Source organism: Otolemur garnettii, unplaced genomic scaffold (assembly GCF_000181295.1).
Source record: "Otolemur garnettii isolate 467f Iridium unplaced genomic scaffold, OtoGar3 scaffold00004, whole genome shotgun sequence".
Lineage (NCBI taxonomy): Eukaryota > Metazoa > Chordata > Mammalia > Primates > Galagidae > Otolemur > Otolemur garnettii.
Window position 1 is genome coordinate 19,738,784 of NW_003852399.1, and position 14,053 is coordinate 19,752,836.

Below are 14,053 nucleotides of genomic sequence, written 5' to 3' on the forward strand. Positions count from 1 at the left end.
CTTCCCTTCCCTCTCTCCTTTCCCTCCCTTCCCTTCCCTCTCTCTTTTCCCTCCCTTCTCTTCCCTTCCCTTCTCTTCCCTTCCCTCTCTCCCTTCCCTTCCCTCTCTCACTCTTCCACTTTCTTACCATACTTTCTTCCTTCTTCTCTAAGATTCCTACTACTTTATATATTCTGGCACACATAGTATTTTAATTTATAATTAATATATCATGTTTTATTTTGTATTTTTGTTGATAAAGGTCCTGACTGAGGATTTTGATTGAAGTATAGGTTCTACATGAATAGACACAGTATAAGCCTTTATCCTGTGCATATTTTGTGAGCAGGATGTCAGGATTGTGGTGAACTGTTAAGGCAGAGGGTCCTTCTGGCACTGTCTATGGCTGGTTTCCAGGTTAGACACCTGTCAGTGTCCTAACTGATTCTTTGGCAATGAATGAACTACATGGTATCTGAGCCTGTGTTGTCATCCCCCAAACTAGGACAAGGCTGTCACAGGTGTATCATTGCACTGATATTCTGTGATTCTACAAATGCCTCCAGAAGTTACTATATTTAGACATTTCAGACCAGCTTATTTCCCAAACTATGAGTGTAAATGGCTATTCTGATATTCTTAGCAACTCTGTGATATAGATAAATATTACATTGTACTAAAAAAAAAGTAATAAACAGCATATTTCAAGTAGCTCTCAGAGGATGTTTTGTTCAATTAATAAGCATTTCCGCTGATAAACCAGTGTTTCTGAGTTCTGTGGCTATATTTACAACCTTATGTGTTGTGTGGGTATGTTTACAACCCTGTATGGTCTCTGCCAGATGTGGAGAAATTACCTTAAACTGATTAAATTTTATATACATAGATATGAAAGGGACTTAATTCCATTTTCTCCTTTTCTCCCTTTCTTCCTCCCCCCCCGACCCTTTTCCCTTTCTCCCCTTCTGCCCTCTCCCCATTCCATTTTTCCCCCATTTCTCCCCCTCCCTCTGTTTCTCCCCCTCTCCTCTTCATTTCTCCCCTTCTCCTCATTCTCTTTTCCACCCATTTTTCCTCCCTGCCCCCGTTTCTCCCTCTCTCCCCCATTTCCCCCCCCGTTTTTCCCCCTCTCCCTCGTTTTTCCCCCTCTCCCTTGTTTCCCCTCATTTTTCCCCCTCTCCCCCTGTTTTTCCCCCTCTCCCCCGTTTCCCCTCCTCGTTTTTCCCCCTCTCCCCCATTTCTCCCTCCTCCCCCTGTTTCTTCCCCTCTCCCCCCGTTTCTTCCCCTCTCCTTTTCATTTCTCCCCCTTTCCTCTTCATTTCTCCCCCTTTCCCGCCCTTTCGTTCTCACCTTTTCTCCCATCTCCTCTTCCCATCCTCCTTCCCTCTCCCATCCTCTCCTCCTGACAATTATGGATACCTGAGGTTTGTAAAGGTATTATTTCTCCTATGTTCCACAATTAGTAAAAGAGTGGCCTCAGTGTCTGTGAATACTTTTTTCATTACACATGTATAATTGTCCATGGGGGGTTGGTTCTAGGACCACCTACTGCAAACCTACATTGTTCAAGGGTCAATATACAGTTTGTTAAAAATTAACTTTTATGCATATCATATGGTTTTTGTAATTATAAGCTTGAGTATTAGAAAAAGTGAATTTCTATTTTCTCTTAAATGAATGGTCATTTTAAGTGTTTCAAATCCCATTAAGAATTTCGGGACATTCAGCTTTCTAAAGGAGGGAATCAATTTGTAGTAAATTGCATCTTCAGAAGAACACTGGATTAGAAGAAATGGTGGGAGGGCTCTGATTTGAACTCTGACAGTAACTAGCTGCAAACTTAGCCAAATTATGTAAACCTCTGAAATAATAGCCTCTTAATAACTCATGAGTCTATACAAACATCTCAGTACAAGTAATGTGTGTTGTTGGCCGTTCCTCCTTCTTCTTCTTTTTTTTTTTTCTGAGACAGAATCTCACTATGTTGCCCTCAGTAGAGTGCTGTGACATCACAGTTCACAGCAACCTCAAACTCTTGGGCTTAAGCAACTCTCGTGCCTCAGCCTCCCAGGTAGCTGGGACTACAGGCACCCGCCACAACGCCGGCTATTTTTTGGTTGTAGTTGTCATTGTTGTTTAGCTGGCCTGGACTGGATTCGAACCCCAGTGTCTGTGGCCAGTGCCCTAACCACTGAGCTACAGGAGCTAAGCCAGTAGTTTCTTTTTACAATATTGATCTCCTTGTGATTTTGTATATATTATGTCTAGTTTCTTTAATGTTTAGACTCTTTCTCTAGTCCTTACCTCTGCTTGGCTTAGAGTTAAGAACTACACATGCCTTTAGTTTCTTAGAGAAAGACAAATGGGACATAAGACCTTTAACAGTATGTGAAAAATTGATACCTTTATACATAGTCTATTTTTATTTATAACAAAATCATGCTATTGCATTAAAATATACAAGGTAGACTGTCTTTCAGTACTTAAACTGATAGAAATTTAATATAAAGTTTGTTCTTCAGCAAGTACATCTATCACCATCTCTCGTGCCATTCTAGACCCTGAAAATACAGACTAGCATAAGAGATAGAATCTGTTATCTTCATGGGTCTCCCCATTTAGTGTGTGGGGGAGATTATGATGAACGTAATTGTAACAATTGACAATTGTAAGAATTGTCACAGGTATCCAGGTGTTGACAGGGCATGGAATGTCTTAGTGAAACTTCAAATAAAATGCTTAGCATGACTGAATGAAAAGTACCTGTGGAGATGAGGTCAGGAGGGTAAATAGGTAAGTCTAACAAGAAGGATCTTATAAGTTGGAGTAAGTCGGAACCATGGAGGAGTTCAGTAGGATAGATCAGTGATATTATCAGCAACTTCAGCAATGGCTATTGACCTGCACACTGCAAATGTTTAACTTACTATCCACAATAATGTTGCAGTAACTAATGTGTTTCCCCCCAAAATAAGACCCTGTCTTATATTTTTTTCTCAAGAGGGCACACTGGGGCTTATTTTCAGGAGATATCTTCTCTCTGCGACAAAAGGCATGGCGTGGATACGCTGCATAGCCACACCCAACCCTAGGTCTTATTATTGGGGTATGGCTTATATTTAACAAATGCATAGAAATCCTGCTAGGGCTTATTTTTTGGGTAGGTCTTATTTTGGGGGAAACACAGTACCTGTTGTAAGATACAGACTCTCTTTTAATTCTATTACATAACCCTCTAGAGAAACCTCAAAGGGTATTCTTTCTCCCAATTTGCCCTGGAAAACAGATGATATCAAATAAATATCCTGTGAGCTAGAAAAAATATTTTCCTCTCTGTGGCAAATATGGCTATATGATTTTCAGTACTCTACAAAAGATTTTACTTTTATTTTTAATAATGTTTTAATGGTTGGAAAGTAAAAACCATATCCCACAATTTAATAGAGGATATCTCAATTTTGGACATCTAAATTTCTTATGTGTTTGGTAATTCTCACGAATGAGCCTACCTCAGTTTAGACCTACATGGAGCAGCAGCATTCTATTTTTAAGGGCAGACTCTATCTTGGGTTCTGTTTTCCTTTGTGCAGTGAGGAATATACCTGGAGATTCTGTTTCTGAAGTGCTTTGACATATGTTTTCCTTGTACCTGAAACCCCACGTGGAGTTAGTACAGCCCTGAGTATAGGGCAGGTAACAGATGTTCTGAGTTTACCGACTGGCTGAGAATTGACTGCCACTACATGATATGGCTGAGACTGATTCTACTTTTATCATCAAACTACATTGGCAGATAGGACAAAATTACCTTAACAAACAGATCTGAAAGACTTAAAACCATGTTAGACTGATTATCTTTGAGTAGTACCAGTGGAGAGGTCCTTCTTGCAAGAATATTCATCCCGGGACACAGGTCAGTGGCACATCCAAGGGGGAGCCTGTGGAAGTTCTCTTCTGATAGCTTCCATTTTTCTCAGATAAATGAGAAGTGAGGCCCAGAGCTGAAAGTGAGGAAGGAGGAGGTGCTGGAGGGCTCGAGGAGAGAGAAGGAGCCAGGTAGCATGATGGGCTGGTAACAGCATGGTGGGGTGGCAGGGCCACTTGGAGGTCTTGATCAGACATTTTAAAATAAAGCCAGAACATAGCGAGTGACTTTGACCACCTCTTTAATATAACTATTGCTTATTAAAAATAGTGAGACCAGTAGCAAGGTTGTAGGATTTCCTCTTTCTGGCTATATTCAGCTCTTATGAGTAGGACCAGAGGACGAACAGGCAAGTGAGATTTAACCAGTGCTGAGTCCGGGAGTGTAGGAAGCATTTGTGGGGCTGGCACACTTGGGTCCATAGCAAAAGGGACTTTGTGACTATGATTAATTTAGGAAGTTTGAGCTGGAGAGATTATTCTGGATTAACTGTGTGGGCCAAAGGTCATCACAAAAGGAAGATGAGAGGGTGACAGGCTTGATTACAGAGCAAAGGCTGGGGGGCTGGAAGTGGACCACAAGCCTAGGAATGCAGGTAGCCTCTAGAAGCTGGAAAAAGCCACGTGAACACATCTCCCCTTAGAGCTTTCAGGAGAAGTATAGCCCTATTGACGATTTGATTTTAGCTAAATACAGTCCGTTTGGACTTCTGACCTCCAAAGAATAAGTTGTGTTGTTTTAACCTATCCCTCTGCCTCCAAAATAAAGGATATCGAACCATAGGACTAGACATAAATGTTATGTCAGTTTCTGCCAAAACACATTGCTCTGTGACATTCTCCCTTCCTTCTAACCAGCTTCTTCACTCATAAGCAGTGCCATGGCAAGGAAAAAATGAGAAGCTTATCAAAATAGCATGGAATTTTGACCTATTGGCAACTGATCAGGAGTCATCTGTCTTATCAATATAGTGTTAAAAAAATACTGAAAAATTAGTCTCATGTCAAGATAACTAAATTCCAGCATCTTCATCCGCATGCAGCCAGAATGTGTATGTAAGACATCACTATGCTTTCCAAGCTTAAAGGTTGCCATTTGGTGTTTTCAGAATGAAACCTTTTCCCTTCAGAGTGCCCTGTGGGTTTCAGTAATTCTTTGGCCTGGGGGCAGCGGGGGCATCAGCACGTGGAGACCTGACAGCAGTATCTGGCCTGTCATCTGCTCTGTCATCTGGGGCCCTCGAGTTAAGAATAGCTTTTAGATTTGTAAGTGACTGGGGGAGTAAAAAATCAAAAGAAGAGCTATTTTGTGATGCTCGAAAATATTAGCTTTAAATGTTAGTGTTCATAAAGTTTTATTGGAAACTTAATTATCCTCTATGGCTGCTTTTGCATTCTGATGGAGATGAGTAACAGTCTAGACAGAGACCTTATGGTCTGCAGAGCCTAAAGTGTTTGTTATCTGGCTTTTTACAGGAAAAGTTTGCTGACCCCTCGCTCTAGCCTATGTGGCGTGTAAAGGGATTACGAGATTTGTCTTGTTTTCCTTGGATGGGGGTGGAGTGGAGGGCAAGACATACATTAGCTTATGTATGATTCTCCATGGTGGACAGTTCTGCATTTTCCGACATTTGGAAAAATTAAACGAGGACTCAGGTCTGAAGTTTATTGAACAGCTTTCATCCTATCTTAATGTAAAAGGGTGACACGTTACCAAAAAAAGGAAAAGCACAAGGAGTAACCAAGAGGAGAGATCTGCTTCTGGCAGAAATTTAACACCGGATAGGAGACATTAATTTGGTTTATAATTTTCAAAACTTTTCATTGCTCTCACATTCTGTTCCTATTTTATTTTGTGGTAGCTGTCCTCCCCTCCCCTCCCTAAGTGGAAAAGAAAAGCTCTTTAAACACCTACCATCGGACACGTATCCCCAGCAAATGCGTTCTAGTTCTAACTTCATTTGTTTTGAGAATGATTTCAAATCTGCATCAGTTGACTAGACGAGAAGGAAAGCCAGCATTTTTATGTTGGCTTCGTTGTTTGACCACATGATTTTACGCAGGCCTCAATGTTTCTTCATACTTTTCTGTGTGGGTGGGCAAGATATAATATTCAAACATTGGAACGTTACAGCGGAGCTACCAGCAACATACTTCACAAGTCTGAGTTTTATGGGCTTTTTTTTTTCCTTTTAGAAAATGGACTGTTGCAACATTTTAAGTTAAAATGAGTTGGGAGAAAAAAAGCTTTTTGACAGCACATATACCTCAGAAGTTGAAATAAAGGGTACTCTGGCATATAAGATAGAACTCCATAGCTTTTTAAGGAAAACAATGAGTAAATTTCTGGATAGAGCCCGTTCACCCTACCTAACTGCAGCTTGAAGATTAAAATCCCTGCCTGGTGAGGACTTGACTGTCAAATATGGGGAAGGCAGGTATTTCCCACTCCTTCCTGATGGTGAAGCGGGGAGGGCACAGGGAGCATGTGATTTCCACCCCTCCTCCTCCCCACCCCCAAGATCAAAATTGCTTTTAACTCTCACTTTTCTAACTCCTGATTCCTGATGTTCAGAGCAAAAGCCTTCCCGTGTAGGTGCTTAATAAATGATTGTAATCAGTCTGTTAAGCTACATGACTTAAACAAGGGTAAAGCCATTATCTTGACTACACACAGCGGGCTTTGGATGCTCTCCTTTATTTGGATAGTGCGTGCATGTGAAATTTGTTGAAATCATATGAAACTTATTGCAATTACATCTGTTTTTCCCCATGTGGGGGGTCCTATTTGAGGATCCTTCCATTCATGATCTTGGGCGGCTATCTTTGTTTTAGTTGTTTAAAAAATTGTATTATTTGTCAATATAATGTACATATTTTGAGGGTACATGTGACATTTTGACACTTGTGTACAATGTGAAATATCCAAAATCAGAATATCACCTCAAAAATTTTTCATTGTGTTGGGAACATTACAATATTTTATTTATGCAATAAATTTCATATAATTTCAATAAATTTCACATACATGCACTATTCAAATAAAGAAGAGTATCAAAGCCCACTATGTGTAATAAAGACACATAGATAGTTTGTTTCTGGCCACTGAAATATACAGTCAGCTGTTGTTACCAGAATTTCCCTACTGTATGTGCTACTGAATACTAGAACTTACTTCTTCTAACTCTATTTCCGTGTCTCTTAATCAGCTTTTCTTTCTCCCCACATCCTCCCATCTCTTCCCAGCCTCTGGTGACCACCAATCTCCTCTTTACCTTCACATGACACACTTTTCCAGCTTCTACACGTGTGTGAGAATATATACTTGTCTTTCCGAGACTGGCTCTTTTCACCTAACGACTTCTAGCTCTGTGTTGCTGCACATGACAGGATTTCGTTGTTTTAGGGCTGAGCATTCCATCGTGTATATGTTACATTGCCTTATCCACTCGTCTGCTGATGGACACCTGGTTTGCGTCCATGTCTTGGCTATTGCGAACAGCACAGTGCTAAAGACAGCAATGCGGATCCGTCTTGCACATACGGATTTTCTTTCTTTACCAAACACAGCAGTGAGGATGTCTCTTCCACATATGGATTTTCTTTCTTTTGGATGTACACCCAGCAGTGGGATTGCTGTATCATGTGACAGTAAATTTTACACTGATAACAGCTCACATTCTTTGATAACTATTATGCAGCAGATCTTGTGCTTAGAGATCTTAGCATGAAGGAAGCCTCTGAATCCTCTTAACAGTCCTATTAGATAAATATTGTTCTTCTTAAAAAAATACTTGAATCACACAAAGTTCAATCATGTATAAACTTCACTCACAGTTTCTAAGCCCAAGTAACCCTCTCGACCTCTGAGCCACTCTTATTTGGGTTCATCACACGCCACGTGAGTTTTTGCCATTGCCGCATTATGACTGTAGTCACTATTTCCAAGACTCTCCTTCTCCCGGCTCTAGAATGTGCTCATCGGAGGCTTCAGCTTCCACAGCAGTTATCCTGTGCTGCCTTTGATATTTACATTCTGCAGTCTAATTGTTTTCAGGTGTTTAACTGTTGGTTCTTCCAATATGATTTGCAATTCTCTATAGCAAGTGTGGCTTTTTGATATTAGAAACACAACACATGTGCAGTCAATCTCATTCTAAGCATTCAAATATTAAAGAGATGGAGTTTTTAAATGGCATTCATGTTTGTTCAACTTGGCAAACATTAAAACTCCACTATGTGTCCAGCACTGTCAAGAATGGGGAATTCAGAGATTAAAAAAAATAAAATGTTAATGGCAGAACAGAAATGAGTCCTTTTTCTGTCTGCTGTACCCAGCACATGCCTCTCATATCTGCTCTGTTATGTTGCAATGTTCTGTGTTCCATGTGGCCCCTCCTTGGCTTAGCACCTCGAGGATAGGGAATGAGTATTTAGCGTTTAACTTCTCAGAGTCCAGCACAATCCCTGCACATCCTGGCTTCTCGAGCAATGTTTGGAATGAACTGTTGAACTATATTATTGTGTCATTTAAAAATTTTTATATTTTTATGGGAGGGGATAACAGAGAGGGCACCCAGCCTATTTTTCCATTTCTTGGCCAGGGTACGTCCTTTCTGCCAAATGACAGTCCTGTCAGACTGCATTTGGACACCATTTCACTTGGACAGTAACTTTATGTAAACCCACATTGGCAGTCTTCAATTGGTGGGTTACATTTCTGAGGAGACACTGTAATTTAGAAGCATGTAAACTGGTTAAACAAACCAGAGTCTTTCATTCTGAACAAGGACTTCAAGTTCATATTTTTGTGGAAAAGGTCCATGTTTAATAAATTTTGATATACCTTTTTTCTTATGCAGTCTAGTTTTCTAAGGTTTAGCACTTTATTGTATAATCTGATCCCACCGGTGTTCCCATGGTGTTTAAGATTCATGTAGAGATTTTGTAAAGTATACGGATAAAACTGTTCATACTGTGGCTGTTTCTGAGGAGTAGCCCTGATGATGACACTCAGGTGAGAAAGAGGATTTCTGTATTTTTCTTTAAATCTTCTATACTGCTTTGAATTTTTCTTAATAAGAATATTTTACCTTTTTTTTTATTAAATCATAGTTGTGTACATTAATGCAATCATGAGCTACAATGTACTGGTTTTATATACAATTTGAAATATTTTCATCAAACTGGTTAACATAGCCTTGGCGGCATTTTCTTACTTTGTTAAGACATTTCTATTCTACACTTAGTAAATTTCACATGTACCCTTGTAAGATTTACTTCTATGTGAAAAACTGAATTAATAGAGTTGACATGAATCCCAATTAGGATAATGTGGGGAAGTCATTTTGGGAAAATGGTGACAGGCTGGGGGAAAAGTATCAGACCATGAGACCCTGCAAGGAGTGCTTTTTAAAGCAGAAAAGTTACTCCTGGAGAAATGGCTGAGTAGAGTAGGGGGCCGTGGTTGGATCTGGAGCTGGTGAGAGGAGGTTTTCAGGTGCCAAAGCACATCAGGAACACTTTTAGGTGGGTGGTTTGTGCAGGGGTAGCTTTAAAAAAGCTCGTAGGTCCTTGCGGTTAGATGAGTTGTGGCAGTGCAGGCTCCTGAATACACGGGCTGCATTTGGTTGTACACACAGCAAAGATTGACTGAGACCAGGAAAGGCCCTCAAGAGCTGCTTCAGGGGTAAGGACTGGGTACCAAGCAAAGCTTTATAAAAAATGCTTCATTGCACAGACAATATTTTTAGGTTGTTTTCCCTTATGATTTGAGCAAAAGAAAAGGACCTTGAACACACAAAAAGAAAGGAATAGTGATAAGAGATGGGTGAATGAATGTCGTTTTGAAAGTTACAGCAGGCTCATCTTAATAAGGGGTATATTTTCATGAATCCAGGTCTGAAAAAGTTTTGGGTGGGATAATATGTCCTTTATTTATTCTTGCCTGTTAAAATTAAAAGAGGCTTATTAAATAATGTTAACATGTGGCATAGTAGTTTTTTTGGATTAACATTAAGTAGGTCATAAATGTATATTGTAATAACCCTTTCTGTTATACTTTTATTAGATAAACATTTTACAATTCTGAAAGATTTGATTCAGAAATATTATCTTTAACATTTGAAAACTCTACCATGTCCTTCCCAAACTACTTTCTATGCATGAACGCATACATACAGACACAGATGGTGTTATTGTATTATGCTATATGTATTTTGCAACTTGCTTTGTTTTTTTTTAACAGGTTTTAAGAGTTTTTCTGGGTTGTTAATTTTAATTCACCTTGTCCATTTAAGTGGTTGTAGAATTCTATAATTTCATCGTATCGTGTTTGTGTTCTACTTAAATTTGAGAACAAATAATTAAGCTTTCTTCTAGCAGATTTTTGCCTAAGGAAGTCCTGAGGGACTTTATGGAGAATGACTGGTGTTTCGGAAATTCTCCAATCTATGCACTGGTGTTAGGAGCATGGAATGAAATGAAGAAAAGGAGTTACGAGTAATAATAAAGAACTGCAGAGGACCTTGTAAAATTAATTCTAAGTGCTTAGTGATATAGCTTTTTGGCCACAAAGCTTAGTGGTGCAGGCCATATTTTAAAGAGAAATCAGACCTTATAGGTAACAGCTGATTTCTGAAGCGTATCGTCCTCTTTTTGCAAAATATAAAGGCTTTGTTCTCTTCACCCTTTAGTTCTGTTTTATCCTCTGGAATGCTTATCATTATTTCTTGGGAAATCATAGCAGGAAAATCTGCTTTAAAAAAAAAACAACAACTATAACAAGAAAACTAACAATTTGTGGACAGAATGGTCATGTATTTTGACCATGATTAAGAGGGTACTGACCAGCTATGGACCATTGTTTTATGAAAATATAGGTTACAGCCTTGAAGACTACAAGAGAACCTTCCATGGATAAATTATTAGTCTGTGCCTGTCATTTTTTTCTTCCCTCCCAAGGGAGCAATGTTGCAATTTGTATGTGAACTTTAACCCTTTAATCCTTTTAGAAGTTGAGTTATCTATGTTATGGTGGTAGTTTAACACATCAAAAGTTGTTTAGACTCAAAATGGAAAGGCAAAGAATTGCCCCTTTTTCATAGGCCTAGAAATTGTCTTTGTGTGTGTGTGTGTGTATGTGTGTGTGGTTTTTGGCCAGGGCTGGGTTTGAACCTGCCACCAACTCTGGCATATGGGACCAGTGCCCTCCTCTGAGCCACAGGCACTGCCCTGTCATTGTTTTTAATGGCATCTCTTTTGATGCATTTTTTTTTTTTTTGCCTTAAAATTCTACCTCCTAGCATTAGTTTCTCCATTTTCAAAATGTTGATATTTAGTGATTTCACATCTTGGTTGCATTTTTCATCCCATCATCTCTTCGCTTATAGGAACTATATACATATTTAAAGCTCTTTTGAATACTTAAAGCACCAAATAATTCTGTAGGCTTGTTAAATGAGTAAATATGATGTCATGAAGTTTTCACAGCGCCTTACATACTTTGCAGGCTGTTAATTGCCATCAGTTAAAACTACTGCAGTAGTAACACACGATAATCTGTTGAAAACCTGGCCTTCTACCAATCCTCCAACGTTATTTCCTTTCCTCTGCTTGAAGAGTATTTATTTTCACCTGTGCATACCAATGATCTCTGGTCTAAATATTACTCGCCTACCTGAGAATTGGGCCTAGAATACAAGCCTACGTTCCTGCTTCGTTTTGTCCCCTGTTGTGATCTGTTCCTAATTCACTGACCTTCCTATCTGCAGATTACCTATATGAACCAGTGAATTAGGTATATGGCAAATCCTTAACCAAAGTCGTGTGATGTCATTGATATCCATGTTTTATACAGGAGAGAATAGAACCTCAGAGGGGCATGCAGTTGTCCACAGAGCTGGGAAGGACAGAGCTGGCATTCAAACCCAGATTGAGTAGGCCTGAAATCACATCTGTTTTGCAAACTGTTCCTAACAGATGTCTGTTAGTGACTTTACAGAGAATAGAAAATGGACTTAAAAGGCAGATGGTTTTAGGGGCTTTCAAAATCAACTCAACCACTACTGGCTGCGTAACTTAATTTCCCTTAGTCTCATTTTACTTATTTGCAAAGTAGAGATTTTACTACCCACCTTGCAGGGTGGTTGTTCCTTGAAGATTCAGTGGAAATGTATATAAAGTTTTTGACACATTCATTAGAGACTTTCAACAAGGTGCCCTAGACTTCCCCCTCCAACCCAAGGTAAATCGCCTTCTGATGAAAGTAGATGCCTACCTTGACCAGTGCCCTCAATAATCGACTATATATTTAAAAATACTTTCAAAATGAAAATTCCTTGTCATTTACTACCCCCAAACACTGATTACACTTTTCCTATTGTGTTTTCCACTGTGGGTCTTTTGAAGGACAGAACAGATTTTATTAGGGGGAAGCAATGTAATTTGTAGGGGGAGTGTTTTGTTTATCTTTTAAATTTATTTTTTGTTTAAATCTCATTTGGAGTTGCAAACATTTCTGAAGGGTCCCATGCTGCTTAGGGCCCTGGGCTGGCGTTCTTAGCTTATTGATGTGGTGAGCTGTTGGAAGAGGTTAGAATGATTTAAAATGAGATGACGTTGGCAAACAAATGAGTTGAGCAATATTTTTCTGGCCATGACAATGGTCAGACCTGCAGTTGGACGAGCCAGTGAGTTTGTGACACTATTATTTGCAACACAAGTAAATTTCTTTGACTGAAACGTTCTCTTTTTCTCTTTAAAATTGTTTTCAGGATGCAGAATAGAAAACTGTGATTCTTGCTTTAGCAAAGACTTTTGTACCAAGTGCAAAGTAGGCTTTTATTTGCATAGAGGCCGCTGCTTTGATGAATGTCCAGAAGGTTTTGCACCACTAGATGAAACCATGGAATGTGTGGGTGAGTACTGCTTAATGTAACTCTCAAACTGTAACCTGTAACACCTGTTTCTTCAAACTACGCATATTGGATATAGTTAGCAAAAAAAAAAAAAATTGATTCTATTGTAACTTAGAAATGAAAATTACGTTCTTTGCTGATTTTCTGAATTCTTTAGGTATTATGACAATGAGGGGGGTCTCATATTTTATCTTGGTACAAAATTTGTTGTGCGAAATTGCTGTGCAAACTGTTTACATGCTGATAAATGTTTTTACCATTTGTGTAATATAGCCATTTCTTATCTAGAACATTATTAGTAACTCTTAGAGAAAAATACTTACAAGAAAATTTTCCAGCAGTACCACATTGGTTAACTACTTTATTGCTTTTGCCATGTATGTGAATTTGGAATTTCTTAACCATTCATGTAAAACAAACAAAAGTCAATGAAAGAGAAATTTTTTGTGCCAAGTGTCTTTTTTTTAATAATTGACTGCAGGCTACAAAGTGCCTTAAAACAATTTTACTAAATTTAGATGCCTAGAATGCATAATTTAATTACACACATATACTGTTTGTGAAAAAATAATTATAAATGCACATTTTATACATTTTTTCTTAGTGTTTGTAAACTATATCAGCATTTTATTCCCCTGATTGAAAAATGAATGCCAGCATCTAATTCAGAGGCATAATGACTTGTCCCCCTCTCCCCACCCTGCGTTTTATTTGATATTGTGTATCTGGTATGATAAACAACAGAGCTGTTATGAATTAGACTTTTCATCCCTAAAAACAGACTTAGAAGAATATTGACTTTTTTCTATTGAGTTTATAATTATGTATTTCAGAGGTTGCAGAGAATACATTTAAATGAGAGGTTTTTGAAGAAAGAGGTCCACTTATATTCCCATTTATGTGTGAATTAATAATCCACATAGGGAACATGCTACTAAAAATGAGAGTGTTAGGCTAGGCATGGTGGCTCACACCGGCAATCCGAGCACTCTGCGAGGCTGAGGCAGGTAGATTGCTTGAGCTCAGGAGTTCAAGATGAGACTGAGCAAGAGTGAGAATCCCATCTCTACTAAAAATAGAAAAAAGGACCCAGTGAGCCACTGGTTCCTGCAGTCCCAGCTACTTGAGAGGCTGAGGCAAGAGGATGTCTTAAGCCCCAGAGTTTGAGGTTGCTATGAGCTATGATGCCACACACTCTACCCAGGGCAACAGAGTGAAACTTTTTTTTTTTT

General features: G+C 39.0%; 1 protein-coding gene across 2 annotated transcripts in view; it reads left to right on the forward strand.

Annotated features, from left to right (window-relative positions):
• The window catches only part of RSPO2 (R-spondin 2), a 139,045-nt gene that overhangs the window by 76,536 nt on the left and 48,456 nt on the right, over positions 1-14,053 (forward strand). For both annotated transcript variants that reach the window (XM_003782411.1, XM_012810053.1), the window contains one exon: positions 12,678-12,821. In XM_003782411.1, coding sequence (XP_003782459.1) covers positions 12,678-12,821 — 144 coding nt within the window. The remainder of the gene's footprint in view (positions 1-12,677; positions 12,822-14,053) is intronic.